Consider the following 15,831-nt stretch of genomic DNA (forward strand, 5'->3'; position numbering starts at 1 on the left):
AACAAACAGTCATTCAGTCATGAAATGGACTGCACTTTCTGTTGTTAAATAGCCACTGCTATACTGTGAACCTTTAAAACATTTACACATAAAGAATCCTGCAGTCACTTTACATTCCTCTTAACTTAGATTGCACATTGCATATGATTAGTGATATAAATGATACTGGATTAATTAAATAAAATACTTTGTCTCGTGTTTTAGGCTTATGGTTGTGTTCTTTATTCTTTTAAATTATAAAAAACAAAAACACACAAAAAAGAAATATTGCAATATATTGCCTCTCTTACAATATCGCAATATATTGCAATATATCGTATCGTAACCCCTGTATCGTGATACGTATTGTATCGCCAGATTCTTGGCAATACACAGCCCTAATTAGTATACAGACAGACGACAGAACGGCCGTCTCTCTTCTGCACAACGGAGGAAATCCTGCTGCTGTTTTGAATGTTTTGAACATTTCATGAGCTCTTCATGAGTTCTCAACGGGTAAAAATAATGCCACACGCATAAAATAATCGTGTTTAATCCGCACACAGCGTTGTTTTGAATGTTCGGTAAGCGAGATATACGTCATATAAGCCGACCAATTGTGACCGTCTCCTTATGCCTTTGGTTCAGTAACTTTAGGTTCGCTGTTAAAAATGCCAGTGTGAACGCTAAGCGGACCAGGACTATATGTTTTGTTTTTTGGTCCGGACCAAACTAAGTTCACACTGCAGGCAAAAGTGTCCCAAATCTGGTCAAGTGACCAGGTCAGGCCTCTTCAGAGGTAGTGCGAACACTCAAATCTAGCCCAGATCTGATTTTTTCAAATCAGATTTAGACCACATACATACGTGTTCCTGAATCAGACCCAGATCTGATTTTTTCCAATGCGGCTGCAGTGTGAACAACCAAAGCGGATTTGATGCGGATATGATGCGTATTTTACGTCAATCTATGTCGACATTTGTCACAATTATGCACCGGCGGGTTAGCCCTAGACACAACAGACACAGACCGTAACATTAAAAACCTGACTAGATAAGGAGAACAGCGATGGAGCGAGTCAGTGGAGGGAGAGTGAGGTGTTAGACCTCATTGGTATATGGGGAGTTACTTCAGATCAAGCTCAACTAGAAGGATCCTACCGTAACCGCTCCGTTTTTGAAAGCTCACGAAATGGAAGAACGGGGACAGAAAAACGTGGCTTCAGTGCCAAAGGTGACAAAAGGCCAAAATAACCAATTTTGCTCTCTTTCTTTTCGTTCTTCTCTTCAGCACCTGCTCATTAATGTTATGGCTTCCATTACACAAACATTTTTTCTTACTTCCTCTATAAACTCCCGAACTTTAGTGCAACAGCGTGCTGCGTCTGATGATATTGATATTGTTCTTTTTCACATGTGTGTTAGTTTGAAACCTGAAACAGTTCACACTGGATTCAGATTTAGGCCACATTTTAAAAGGTAATGTGAACAGCCAAACAAAAAATCAGATCTAAGCAAAAAATCAGAATTGATTAACCAAACTAACCGAACTACAAGTGTGAACGCACCCTAAGTCTACTTGCATTATTCTGTATCAAGTTTTATTTGTTTACAAACAGGAAAAATGTCCGTATTCACAATACAAAACTTAGTTTCTAGGAGTATGCAAAGGAACAGATTGTCGTCATGTATTTAACATATTGATTCATTCGTTTATACATCTATCCATTATTTTTTATTCTTTTTACTTATAAGACAATGGTTGCAAAACATTTTGCGACACAGCGCTTTCCCTCACTTTCACCAGAAGAGGTCCTCGTCGAGCTCTCGAGCTTCGAGTAATGAACCTTTTTCTGATTCAATTGTGCTGAAAGCTTCACTTCGCCATCACTATCTGACAGCTTTCTATCAGAACCAGCATTAACTTCTGGAGCAGTTTGAGCTCCAGTAGCTCGTCTGTTTGATCGGACCACACAGGCCAGCCTTCGCTCCCCACGTGCATCAATGAGCCTTGGCCGCCCATGACCCTGTGGCCGGTTCACTACTGTAACACCTTAACAGGTGTGCTGGTCAATCTGTAGTTTAACGGGCACATTTTAATAATCAAAACACTAAATACCTACTCACAGCCAAACCCAGGGCTTTGCTCTTCCTCAAACATGCTGAATACGGCACTGATATAAACCATGAGCTCAGAGGTTACGGTGAACCCTCTCTCCCTCAGTACCTGTGTTGTCTTGCAGCAGATGATGTTCGGTATCACCAAGCACGGCGGATCCCATCATTCCCACAGGGGTCATGTAGGGGTCAGGCTCGGGCTCGGGGCTCTGGACGCCCTTCCACGGGACGCCCGGCTGAAACTCTGAGTGACACGAGACATATATTACAGCAATAAAGAAGCATATGAAGCAGTCTAACGACACACACACTGAGCAGTTCTTCAACTCTGTCACATACAACTCAAAATTAAACGAGTATTACTACGATATGACCGAAACCAATTTCCAGAAATCTCATTTTAAGCCTGTGGCTTTGGAAACATCAAGTGATTTGCAGTTCACATAACAAAAAAAGTGCAGTGCGGTTTAAAAGTTTAGGGTCATGTCATTCATAAGCGGCTCAGTAAAGAGTTATAATTCTGCTCTTCAAACTTTCTGTTAATCTGTTCTGTTCAAAAGACACGATTGCAGTTTCCATAACTTCAAACTGTTTTCAACACTGATAATAATCATACATGTTTCTTAAGTAGGATTATGTGACACTGAAGACGGGAGTAATGATGCTGAAAATTCAGCTTTAACGTCACAGGAACAAAACAGTTTATAAACACACCGATCAGGCATAACATTATGCTACATCCTAATATTGTGTCTGTCCCCCTTTTGCTGACCCGTCGAGGCATGGACTCCACTAGACCCCTGAAGGTGTGCTGTGGTATCTGGCACCAAGGTGTTAGCAGCAGATCCTTTAAGCCATGTAAGTTGCGAGGTGGGCCCTCCATGGATCGGACTTGTTTGCTCATCCCATTGTTCAGCACATCCCACAGATGCTCGATTGGATTGAGATCTGGGGAATTTGAAGGCCGAGTCGACGCCTCAAACTGGTTGTTGTGCTCCTCAAACCATTCCTGAAGCATTTGTGCTTTGTGTCAGGAGCATTATCCTGCTGGAAGAGCCACAGCCACCAGAATACCGTTTCCATGAAAGGCTGAACATGGTCTCAGCAATGCTTAGGTAGGGGGAGCGTGTCAAAGTAACATCCACATGGATGGAGGACCCAAGGTTTCCCAGCAAAACATTGGCCAAAGCATCACACTGCCTCCACCGGCTCGCCTTCTTCCCATAGTGCATCCTGGGGCCATGTGTTCCCCAGGTAAGCCACACACACACACACACACCCGGCCATCCACAACAAACTGAGCTGCTCTGTGTATTCTGACAGCTTTCTATCAGAACCAGCATTAACTTCTGGAGCAGTTTGAGCTCCAGTAGCTCGTCTGTTTGATCGGCCCACACGGGCCAGCCTTCGCTCCCCACGTGCATCAATGAGCCTTGGCCGCCCATGACCCTGTGGCCGGTTCTCCACTGTTCCTCTTGGAGCACTTTTGATAGAGACTGACCACTGCAGACCGGGAACAGCCCACAAGAGCTGCAGTTTTGGAGATGCTCTGACCCAGTCGTCTAGCCGTCACAATCTGGCCCTTGTCAAACTCGCTCAAATCCTTACGCTTGGCCATTTTTCAAACTTTGAGGACAAAATGTTCACTTGCTGCCGAATATTTCCCAACCCACTATCAGGTGCCATGATGAAGAGATCATCAGTGCTACTCTCTTCACCTGTCATAATGTTATGCCTGATCAGTGTATATTCCCATAGAAAACTGCTATTTTAAATTGCAAAAATGTTTCACTGTTTTTTTTAATCAAATAAATGCAGCCTTTGTGAGCAGAAGAGACTTCTTTCAAAAACATTTAAAATATCTGCTTTGAGCGGTAGTGTAGGAATGCCTATAAATCAGATTTAGACATTGATGATAATAAGAGCTGTCAGATCTGTGTGCGTTACCTGGAGGCCAGGTGGGGTTTGCAGGAGGCGTGTCCATTTTAGCAGCCACGCCTCTGTGCCAGCCGCCGCCCAACATGTCAAACTGAGAGAACGAGCCGCCGCCGGCCAGCTTTACCGGCCCTGAACACACACACACACACACACACACACACACACACAGACACACACACACACACACACACACACACACACACACAAGCTTATTTTTCCCAATCTGTGTTACTTTTGTAATTAATTCTGAATTCCCTCTTTTTTCCGAGATCTCTCTGATCCCTCCATTGACACTTTCAAGTGCCAGAAAGACATTGAACCACTACAGTCACATGGACGGTTTTAACAATCTTAATTTTATGAAGTAATGAGAATACTTTTTGTGCGCTACGAAATAACGACTTTATTCAACAATTACTTCTAGCCTGTGTCAGCCTCTTACGCTTTTGATGTAACGAAAAAAGAGCAGCGCTTTTGGGGTGAACTAACCCTTTAAGACCACTGGATTTAAGACCTTGGCTGATTTATTAGGCGCACAGCGCATCAATTATATTTGAACTATTCATCTAAAAACTATGTGACATTCTGCGTTATACAGTAAATTAAATTTAAGACTGGATTCCTCAATTCCCTTTAGGTGCACATCATAGGGCCCTACAGTATATGTAGTATTTTACCATTGTGTAGCGTTTGCTCCGGCGGCGAGGGCGTCAGACTGTTTCCGTCCATCATCCACTTAAATCGAGACTGAGACCCATCCTTCAAACCAGCAGGAGAACTCATCAGAGAGTCCAGATCGGCTCCGCCCGCAAAACCTGAGTCGGACACAGAGATGAAAACGTAATACATTTCTTAATAATAATTTAAAAAAAGTAATCTTATTTAAAGTGTTTAATAGTTGCTGGGCGGTATATCGGTTCATACCGAAAATCTGCATTTATTTTTGTTATGATATGATTTTATGATGATGATACGTCTGATCACGACAGATTATTCTGCTACACCGAAGACGATGATGTAAGTTAATAAACAGACTCAAAATTCAAAGATTGGGCAAAAAAGTAACTGCTATCTTCTTTCTGTGTGAAACTGATGTGTGTTGTTTGTTCAGAGACTAGTGCTCCTAAATGTACTGAAGATATCCGTAGACCCTTTTAAATGTTATTCCACGTTTATCCCTCGTTTTAGCCTCGTTTGTTGTTCTATAGGGTTAGATTTTGAAAATGCGGTCAACTCAACTTTTTTTTGCTCTCCATGGTCATATTTTAATATTCATGCTTCTGTAACGAGTGTGCCGCTGTTTTATTGGTTGTCGTCTCACAACAGCATCATTTAGTCGGGCTTTGCAAACCTGTATTAACCACTTCAGCTCTGCAGCACATTTTGCATTTTTTTGAGAATTAGGACTATCTGAATTTAAAAGAGCGCCCTACCCACATACATTGGAGTAAATTGATAAAAATTGTCTCATTTTACAGAAAAAAATTAATTTTAACACAGTGGTGGAATATTTCATATATTATATTGAATTTATTCACAATCTTATGATAAACATAGATAAAAAAAATATATATATTTTGATTTATTTTTTAATTAATTTGTTATTTAAAAATCTATTTTTTTTTTTTATCATTTTGGGATCCAAGCTTTTTGGAAGTTTCTGTTGATTCTATAAATTGGCACTAAAAAGGGGAAAACTAATTTTCTTGATATCTCCTTGCAAATAAAAGTTTTATCTGTTCTGTAATTAAAGATTTATCTGACCAAAGTGTCTAACAACTCCTACTCATCTGCATTGACATAAACTGGCCACTAGGAAATCGAAAAGAAGGCTCCGCCTCTTCAAGTGTGTAAAGGGAGATCTCGGGCTCTGATTGGTCTAGAATCATGATCCACATGTCTATAAAGAGCTGAGATCCTCAGCTTTTCTGTAGCATGATGAAATATGTGATGACATCATCAAAAACCATGGCTAACATCGACAATCAAAACTAGCAATAATAAGAGTATTTGTCTGCATCACATGTTTTGATCTGGACATCGGTGACATATTACAGTGTCATTTGCCCATGCTTGCTCACAGACATGAAAAAATAGTCTCATTTTGAAGCAAACAACCTAAGGAACAAGCTGATATAGTTTGAGGCTAGTAGCTTTACAACGAGTTTGTGATCTGAACAGGAATATGACTCGTGTTTGCTCGTTCAAAGGAGTCATTTCCATCTTTGTGATTCTTTTGATAATAAATTTACTGTAAATTATTGGATCGGTGAAATTAACTGCTCAGCGATATTCCTGAGGCCGATAGCTTTCATTTGATATATGACTTGTCTACTTTAGGTGTGTTTGTGTAATAAAAATATGAAATTTTATATTATTTGCATGATTTTCTCAAGGGGTGATCATTGCGGGGGGGGTCGATTTCAGACCGTATTATTTTCTTCTATGTAATATAAATGCAGAAGTTATTGGGTTATTAAGAAAGCTGAGGTTCTAATCTTTCAAATGATACCATATATGTCTAGTTTTGTGGTGCGCGAGTTATAGATTTTTTAAAAAGATTATGATGCAATTTTGTGCAGAGCTGAAGTGGTTAACTCTAATGTGGAATTGTTCTATAATATTCACTCAGCATGACGTCCAATAGGGCATTCTAGTCAATCTACTGCAGTATTTCCTCTCAATCAGTAGAAAATGTGGTTAACACCTGGTCATCCATAGGGGGAACCTCTATAGTCCTCACCTGTGAACGCAGCTGGAGCTTTGTTGTGCAGCTCAGATCCCATGGCCGAATGCACTGACACATCAGGATGCTTGTGAGCGTTGATGCTCAGGTGATGGAGGTGCGCATCTGGGTGTTTGGGGACGTGTCCAACCATGGGCGACGGCGAGAGTTTGGGCCCGCCGACCCCCTGTTGCTGCTGTAGGATAGCCATGATCCGCGCCAGCTATGGAGAAAACACACGTTAGTGGAAAAGACTTAATGTGATCAGTTCTGGGAGACTTGTCATACATCAAAAGTGATACAGCAGGCTTTATAGCAGAGGTGGACAAAGTACACAACATTACTTGAGTAAAAGTAAAAGTACTACTGGTCAAATATTACTCTGTTACAAGTGAAAGTTGTAAGATTTTTACTTAAGTAAAAGTACAGAAGTATTTGTTTTTAAAAGTACTTAACTATTAAAAGTAGATTTCCGTTTTTGTCAACGCATTATTTTATCATTTTTGTAATGCACATTATGCCATCATGGTTTAAGCCAGTCAGTGATGCTCCATCTGACATGCTAGCATACGACTAACTTAACTCATTTAAATACTTGTAGAAAAGTTACAACACCCTTAATAAAGCTGCTGTCACTTTAAGGCTGAATGCACGGATCCAATACACTGATACACATCTGATATTCTCACACTGTTCACCTTCACTTAAGACAGAATCAACTTTGTTTACTCTGATCTTAACTGTTATGCCACACTAAATGCAGCAAAATGCAACAAAACTTGTTCAATACTTACGGTCGAATGCAACGCACCATGTTTGTGTGAGTGAGAGAGTGAGAGAGAATGAGTATGAGTATGTGTGTGTGTGTGTGTGTGTGTGTGTGTGTGTGTGTGTGTGTGTGTGTGTGTGTGTGTGTGTGTAAGAGACGCGCGATAGGCGGAGGGAGATCTAAATGCAGCTGAACGTGTGCATCTTTAAAATAGCGTAAAAAAATGAATGAAGAAGCAATATGCGGTGGCCCGGTGTTGACTCTGTGGCGTACCGCCTCAAATTAGTCTATGTGTGGGAAACACTGAGATAAGCAAAAATGACGAACTGTTTCTTTGCATTTATTTTACATTTATTTAAAAAAAATAATTCACCTCATGAATATGTGCATATGTGTGCTTCCATTAACCGTATAAAGTGAATAAAAATGGATATCAGACTAATAAAGTTCATAATAACTTTGCACAGTTATTATCTTCATTAAAGCCGCATAATGTTAACTTTCAAGAATATCAGGGTTTGTAGCGTTGTCCTTGCATATAAGGCTGTGCAACATGAGTTTTATACCTTCGAGTTTCAAGTCAGTGTTCAATAAACAATAGTTTAGAAATTTTGAGCATCCACTTATTATTAGTGTGACATTTTATCATACACAAAATATTCAAAATACTGGCCAAAAATAGCACATATCGGCCATCGGCTGACCCTGACCTCTAAATATCGACATCGGCTATAGAAAAACCCATATCGGTCGATCTCTAACTGAAACTACTTTTGACTTCGAGGATCTAGATAGAAATGTAGTGGAGTAAAAAGTACAATATTTGTCTTTCAAATGTAGAGCAGTTAAAGTAACAAGTTTCCAGAAAAAAATAATACTCAAGTAAAGTATGATACTCAAAAAGTGTACCTAGGTACAGTACTCAAGTAAATGTGCTTAGATACTCTCCATGCCTGCTTTATAGGGTCATGTCAAGGAAGGGTGCAGTTCTCTGGATAATTCAGCAGGGGGCGCTGCACTAATATTTGGGTGAGGGGTTTACGCTGTACCTGCTGTGGGTCGTGCTGTTGTCTTACAGGAGGAGGAAACTTCCTCTGATTCAGAAACTGTTGCTGCTGCTGTTGTTGTTGTTGTTGTAGTATGAGCTGACAGGCCTGGGACAAGGAACGCAAATAAATCAATAAAATAACGCTTCATAAAGGGCAATTTTGCAGGAGCAAATGTGATACCATACCAATTGGAACTGCTGCATGTGCGGATGAATGCCACTGAGCATGGCGATTTGCTGAGGGGAGAGCTGTGGAGGGAACATACCCCCACTAGGGGGCGCCATTGGCTTCAGCATCGGCCCAGGAACCTGCAGAAACACGGAGTAACCTTGAGCTAATGAACGTCCATTTAATCACAGCGCTAAAGACATGAACACAAACTGACCTGAGGTGGCAGGAACTGGGGAGGCACTTGTGCTCGTATCCCAGGGGAAGGGTTTAAGGGGTGCACACCGGCCTGATGCATCCCTCTCAATGGAGGAATCCCACCGCTGCCAAACATATTATGACCCCCGACCTTCAAAACAGTGAAGAAGGGATAAAGCTTAGGGCTTAAGATGGTTATTTCCAATTAAGTGAAAATCGACCTACATTGTACCCTTGAGAAAGGTATTTAGGCTGCATCCCAAATAGCATATTTCCATACTATATAGTAGGCAAGTACATCCAGATTACATTCATGCTATATAGAAAACTCTTAGTGGTTGCGAAGTTATTACATTTTCAAAATAAGTATCTACTCAAAATATGCGATTTCAGATGCAGCCTTAGTCCACATAAAAAAACGAAGGTTCAATGGACCATAAACGTTAAGTGAGCTTATCAAAGGAAGAGCAAGCTGTGACATTTTGATTAAAGATTCCTGGATAAATATTTCACATGTATATGAAATGCAATAAGAAAATAATGGGGTAAAATTTGTTTTCAAAACCTCAGGTTGCTCCAGGGTCACTTGGGACTGGAGAATGTCTACTTGCTCTTCCCTCTCGAGATGCCTTCTGCATTTATATGCCACACAATCTCTGTTATTAGATACAAGTTTCCTTCTCCTTCAGAGAAGACGGCACTGGAAGAGTCTCAGTACCTTGTCCAGGTAAGGTCCGGTCTCCCCACATGGCATCTCTTTGGAAGTCTGTGAGCGGAAAGCTCCCCCCATCCTGCCGCCTCTCCGCATCTCACCGTCATTCATTCCTCTCCGGTCATGTCTATCGTGACCCATACTGGTGTCTTCATCCTGTCATGAACAATCAGCATATTTCTAAAGCTCTGCAGCATCACACAAGAGCAAACGGCACGAAGGAAACAATTATCTTACCGTAACGCCCATGTTTGAGAACTGCCGAGTCACAGGAGGCGCCCACGAGTCCCCACTGTTACCTTTAAGGGGGCTCTGCAATAAACAAACCAGAAATGAGAGGGATGGAAATGTTAAGGTTCTTCTTAGGAATCCAATGTTTTCCTTGCTGTCAAAATGAACATGTTAACGCAAATTCATTTTAACGGCACTCATTATATTAACGCGCAATTAATTCTGCGCACATTTTCAGTTTGATCCGTGGCGTAGCCCGTAGTTGGAGACATTGAGATCAGCCATAGACATAAAGGATGCAACAGCAAACATTAATAGGGAAAGAAAAGGGTTAACTACTATTCTGAAACAAGTGGAATTATAGCCTACATAAGCTCCCATATTTTCTGTTTAACTTTTATTCTGTTTAAGTCGAAAGAAAAGTGCGTTTTTACACTGAGCACATTCTCTACAGTCCGAGCGTGATGTACTGAAGCTCACTCTCATGTCCGAGGTAAATCATTAACACAATCACCACTTACAGTACATTCAAGTAAATCACGGCACACACACACACAAAATACCGGCAGTTCAATAGATAGCGCAGAGCTCTTAAAGGGGCCACACTATATTCCTACTCGTTACAGCCTCCACCAGGTATAGTGTGGTACCAGGTCAAGTTTTTTGAAAAACATCTGTGACCTTTGATACATGTCTAGTCTTACCCATGTTGATTAGATTATTAAAAACTTGAAAAATTAATTTAAGATACATTTACAACTGATACAACTGATGAGTTAACTCAATCATGCGATTGATCACAATTTAATTTCTGAATCGATTGACAGCCCTACTTTAAAGAATTGGTGAGGTCAATATTTTTGGCTATGAAGAACTTAAACGTACCTTAGTGTTGTGTCTCCTGGACCCCTGGCCTTGCCCCCAGCCCCCAGAATTGTATGTGTTTTGGGATCCCCGACTTCCCCAAACCCCAACACCACTATCCTCTTCCTCCCAGCTGGAGTGACGAGATGCATTTGGGCTTTCGTCACCCCAACTCTCTTGCATAGACTTTGAACCTGAAGAGAACATACATGACATTTAAAAGTATCCCAAGGGAAAACCACAGACTTGGTGAACATGGTTGTACTGTTTAATGGGCATGTGTGCCTGGGATAGGCTCTTACCAGACTTGGCAGAATGGGAATGGGAATGGGAGTTTCCCCATCCTCCACCTTTCGGTGGTTCACTCGATTCTCCCCAGCTACTTGGTGCATCAAACGATTTTCCCCAAGAAGTTGCGCCACTGTCCACAGACGGATCAGACGGACCACTGTTGCGTGCCCATGTTGTAGGAACTAGAAAGTGGACATGTGTTAAATAAAAGGGAAGTTTCTAAAGCAAAACAGTTTAATGGATTCAATATGAGCCAATGCCTTCATACCAGAGTTCTTAGATGCACTTCCTGGCGGTCTTCCGGACGACTGCTTTTGGCCCGGTGCGTCATTCCACAGATTGACGCTCTTGCAGTTTAAGCGTGACGGATCGCCCCACGCAGACGTGCCATCGTCGATCTCCATCTTTCGGCTGATGGACTGAGGTGAGGGTTCATCCCAGCCACTCGGCTCTACAGCTGAAGCAATCTGAGGGATGGGCCCACAAGTCCACCCGGACTCTTTGTTCTGGTCTTCCGGCTCTCCTGGATGACCCCTATCCTGCAAGGCCTTTGGATACCCCGGCATTTGCTGCTGGGTCTGCGATTGCTGCTGCTGCGGTGGTTGATTTTGGGTTTTAAGTGCTGTTTGTTTGTTTGGTATCTGTGAGGGAAGAAGCTTTTCGCCCCATCCCTGGTGCTGTTTGACACTGCCACCTCCATTGCCTCCATTACCTCCCCAGCCACAACTCCGCTGTCCCAAATCTTCCGAGCTTCCCTCATCCTGATTCTTGGTATCACTGCCTCTTTCTTCCTTCCAGCCTCCACCTTCAGACAATGATGTCCACTCACTTCCACCACTCTGCTTCCATCCCATTCCTTCCCTCCTGCCTGTACCTTCAACCTCCTGGTCTTCTCCCCAACCACTCCCTTTGCGACCGACCCCAACACTCATTTCTCCGTGCCCAGTCCACCCTTGAGCTCTCCCCACTTGTCTAACCTCCTGCTTCTGCATTTTGGAGCTGTTAAGATCACCTGCATTCCTCCAGCCCTCCTTACTTCGGTCTGAGTGCACTTCTGCATCCCAACCAACATTCCCACGGTCGCCCTCGATATCCCAGGAGGCGTTTTGCTTGATCTGGGTCTTGCCCCATCCCGTGTTGCACAGCACTTTCGGATCCAGGTTAGTGTGATTGATCATGCTCTGTAAGGCTTCTTCTGCCTGACATTTGGCGGGACCTTGGACCAGATTGTGGGCTTGCTCACTGCCTTCTCTACCCTCTGAGCCATTCCAGTCATCTCCTGCTTTCTGATTGTCGTCTCTTGATGCCACACTGTTTGCAAGCTTTGAAGAGTCCTGTAAACTGTCTGGTCTTACCTCAGAGATCTCGCTCGCGTCCTCTTTTGATGCTTCAACTGTTGAGTTCGAGGTCCATCCTGTAGCTGCCTGTTTGTTTGAACCTACTGCGTCTCCATCCCACCTTCCCTGAGAGATGCCAGTGCAATCACCTAAACTTCCACCAACTGCATCACTGCTCTTCCCAACAGGGTCTTGTCCTGTATCCCACAAATCCGCACGGGACACTCTAACATCTCCCCCATCATTTGGTCCAGCTTGTAGCTCTGCCCAGTCCCCCATAATGGGCTCTTTGCTCTTGCTGAGAGTCTGGTAGAGCGCTGGACTCAAAGGTGCAGGAGGAGACTCCTTAGAGGCAGTGTGAGTTAAGAGATCTCGACCTGCTCTCTCAGGGTCATCAGGGCTGTAGTTTGTAGGATTTAGACCTCGAGTGCCCTCTTGGTCTCCAGAAGGTAGCGACACCTTGGAATTGAAGTGTTGAGAGACTCCTTTAATGGATTCTTTAGTCTCGGACTGTGAGGACGCACCTCCTACGGCACTGGCTTCTGCATATTCAGAGAGTTGAGAAGAACTGTTCGTTCCCGGGGCGGCGGACTCATCCATCCCTAACCTGGCTGACTGTAAAGTCTGATCACTATTCCAATGGTCTTCCGGTCTTGTCCATTTCTCTACATCAGAATTGTCCTTGTCCATTCCCTGAGCGGAGGCTTGACCTTCTGAGCCCAGCCCCCATGTGTAATTTGCATAAGTGGGAGTGGCAGAGGCGTCAGACGATGAGTGCAGAGAAACTGAATCTACCGTATGATCTGAAAGAAGAAAATCAGCATACAAAAAACACAATCATCAATATGTGAAACTCAACTTAAGTAAACATACACATTGTTCAAATGTTTGGGGGCACTGATTTGTTCAAAGAAATTGATACTTCGATTCAGTAAGGCCGCACGAAATTGATCAACAGTGACAGAAAATAAATGTTACAAAAATAAATGCTGTATATTGTACATTTATTGTAGTTTTCACACTTCATTAACGGAAGAAAGAAACAAACAAACCTACATCTTGGATGCCCTGGGGGTCAGCAGATAAACATTACAATCTCTTTAAAGAGGGCCTACTTTTAGCATACAGACCGCCTGGAGAGTGCGAGGAGAGTGCTTTGTCACTAATGCTTGTAAATGGTAAATGGACTGCATTTATATAGCGCTTTTAACAGACCCTATGGCCATCCAAAGCGCTTTACATTTTGCCTCACATTCACCCATTCATACACCGACGGCAATGTCAGCCATGTAAGTCACCATCCAGCTCGTCGGGAGCAGCTGGGGTTGGGTGTCTTGCTCATGGACACTTCGACACTTGGTCAGGTGGAATCGGGGATCGAACCACCAACCTTTCGGTTTGTAGACAACCTACATGAACCACTGAGCGTTGTTTTAAAGTTGTTTGTTACTTAGTTTTGTAAAACTAAGGTTAGTACTAGAGAAGGGCCATGATGCTTACTGATTTGTGCACTATAAAAATCCATCCATTTCAACTTAAAAACTTACTTATACCTAATGTTCCCTCTAAGCGACCACACATAAAATGCGAAATGAGGGGAGAAACCACTTGATTACAGTGCTCTGTTCAACCACTATAGAGTAAGTTTCGCTGTAATGTTAGCACCGCTGAATACGGTTTACAGGTTTCATGGAGAATGATGTTGCGTGTGAGCAGAAGTCTGAATGTTTGCGGTCTAAAAGGCTTAATATGAGAGGCGACGTGAAGTAAAACCTCATCATGTTTTAAAGAAGAGTGGCCTGATTAAGTAGTAGTGTGTAAACTCAAAACACATCAGTAACACGTTAGTTTAAACAGGTGTGTGTGTGTGTGTGTGTGTGTGTGTGTGTGTAGGTATGCTCTGCAAGTGTAAAGAAGGTTTTTGCTCAGGTCACCAAAATGTCAGCCCAAGAGAGAAAAGTTTTGGTCAGCGAGAACACAAATTAGAGTGAACACTGGTTGTGATTGTATTTTCTACAGATACGGCAAGATGTGCAGTCAACCACTGAGGTTAGAGCGAAAGCACTGGGAACCCCTTCACAGCATAGAGACGAGTGTCTGAGACAAAGTCTGTCTTTACCAAGCATAAAAATAATGGCAAGACGATCGAAAATTAAACAAAATCATTAACACTGCATATTTCTTGTAACCGTGAAGTTGATGGAATAAAAAAAAAACTGTCATTCTTGTCATGATATTCAGCCTCCACAAAATCTGTTCCCAGTCCACAAAAAAAGAAAACCTGAAAAGATTTTGAATCCTGCCAATCACAACAAAAAAAATCCTTCATGCTAAAAGCTCAACTGCAGTTTGTGTCAAAATAAAATCTCTTTGCAAGACTTTATCTTAAGGTGACATTACTATATGCACTTACTATAGTAGAAATAACCTAAACCAAACCCATACTCTATAGCAGTGGTTCTCAGACACGTCTTGGAGGACCACCAGCCCTGCACATTTTGTGTGTCTCCCTATATCTGACACACCCATTTCAGGTCTACTAATGAGCTCATGAGTTGAGTCAGGTGTGTTAGATGAGGGAGACATATGCTGCGTCCCAATTCGCCCACTTAAGCCCTATTCGCACGGGATTAGTATTATCTAGGGACCTCTGAGATTTAGAAATTACTCCCACATCTGTGTTTTGCGTGGCACATTCGCTCGGGATAAGAAAAGGCCTGTGATTTTACTCGAATTTACTGACTTCTCCTAGATATGTCAAGACTCAAATGTTTTTTCGTTATAGATACAGCTGTAATGCTCAAGCAGCAACATTACACACTAACTAAAGTTTAAAAAGTGAAATCGCATGCAAACAACGCTTTAAGTAATATTATAAAGTACTTATTTGAGTAAGTACAGTCACCTTTATAGGTGGAAGTGTGCAGATTTACAAGCATGCGGCACCTATAAAAGTCTCTCAGCTCTGTTAAATACATTTCACATGTTAGAGGCCGTTCTGTGTCATCTATTACAATACTTTTTCCTAGTGAATGCCTCGACCCACCTGAGGCGTCAGCTTGCTCCTGCAGGGGAAGTCGGGGCGTGGCGTCCCCTAAGTTCGCGCCCCCCAGCAGCATGCAGGACAGTGGCGGCTGGCCCCTCTTCAGTAGCACTTTGGGTTCCTGCTGGTTTCGGAAGCGGGGCGGCACCTCGCGGGGCATGGGGCGCTGGGACACCGCGGAGGGGGGCTGTCCGTCGGCCACAGCGGCCCACTTGGCATTGTTCCCTCCCTCAGGGGGGTCCGACGAACCCCCGACAGCAGCACAGGGGGGCGGTGTTTCGGGCCCGGGTCGCGCTGAAGCACAGGTAAGGGTGGACAGAGATGCGGCAGATGGAGGCGAGCCCAATTCTGACATGAGGAGAACAGTAAGGAAGAAAGTAAAGGATAGCGAAATTATATAAAATCCTCCC

The 15,831-nt window shown here is 42.9% G+C and overlaps 1 protein-coding gene across 3 annotated transcripts in view; it reads right to left on the reverse strand.

Moving 5' to 3' along the window:
* Positions 1-15,831, reverse strand: part of tnrc6bb.1 (trinucleotide repeat containing adaptor 6Bb.1) — a 37,253-nt gene that overhangs the window by 15,442 nt on the left and 5,980 nt on the right. For all 3 annotated transcript variants that reach the window (XM_067454817.1, XM_067454835.1, XM_067454827.1), the window contains exons 4-16: positions 15,425-15,769; positions 11,310-13,181; positions 11,053-11,223; positions 10,772-10,944; positions 9,893-9,967; positions 9,662-9,811; positions 8,963-9,094; positions 8,763-8,885; positions 8,578-8,682; positions 6,778-6,982; positions 4,712-4,849; positions 4,044-4,163; positions 2,206-2,340 (exon numbers count right to left, since the gene is read on the reverse strand). In XM_067454817.1, the coding sequence (XP_067310918.1) occupies positions 2,206-2,340; positions 4,044-4,163; positions 4,712-4,849; positions 6,778-6,982; positions 8,578-8,682; positions 8,763-8,885; positions 8,963-9,094; positions 9,662-9,811; positions 9,893-9,967; positions 10,772-10,944; positions 11,053-11,223; positions 11,310-13,181; positions 15,425-15,769 (3,744 nt within the window). The remainder of the gene's footprint in view (positions 1-2,205; positions 2,341-4,043; positions 4,164-4,711; positions 4,850-6,777; positions 6,983-8,577; positions 8,683-8,762; positions 8,886-8,962; positions 9,095-9,661; positions 9,812-9,892; positions 9,968-10,771; positions 10,945-11,052; positions 11,224-11,309; positions 13,182-15,424; positions 15,770-15,831) is intronic.

This window comes from Pseudorasbora parva, chromosome 2, assembly GCF_024679245.1.
Source record: "Pseudorasbora parva isolate DD20220531a chromosome 2, ASM2467924v1, whole genome shotgun sequence".
NCBI lineage: Eukaryota > Metazoa > Chordata > Actinopteri > Cypriniformes > Gobionidae > Pseudorasbora > Pseudorasbora parva.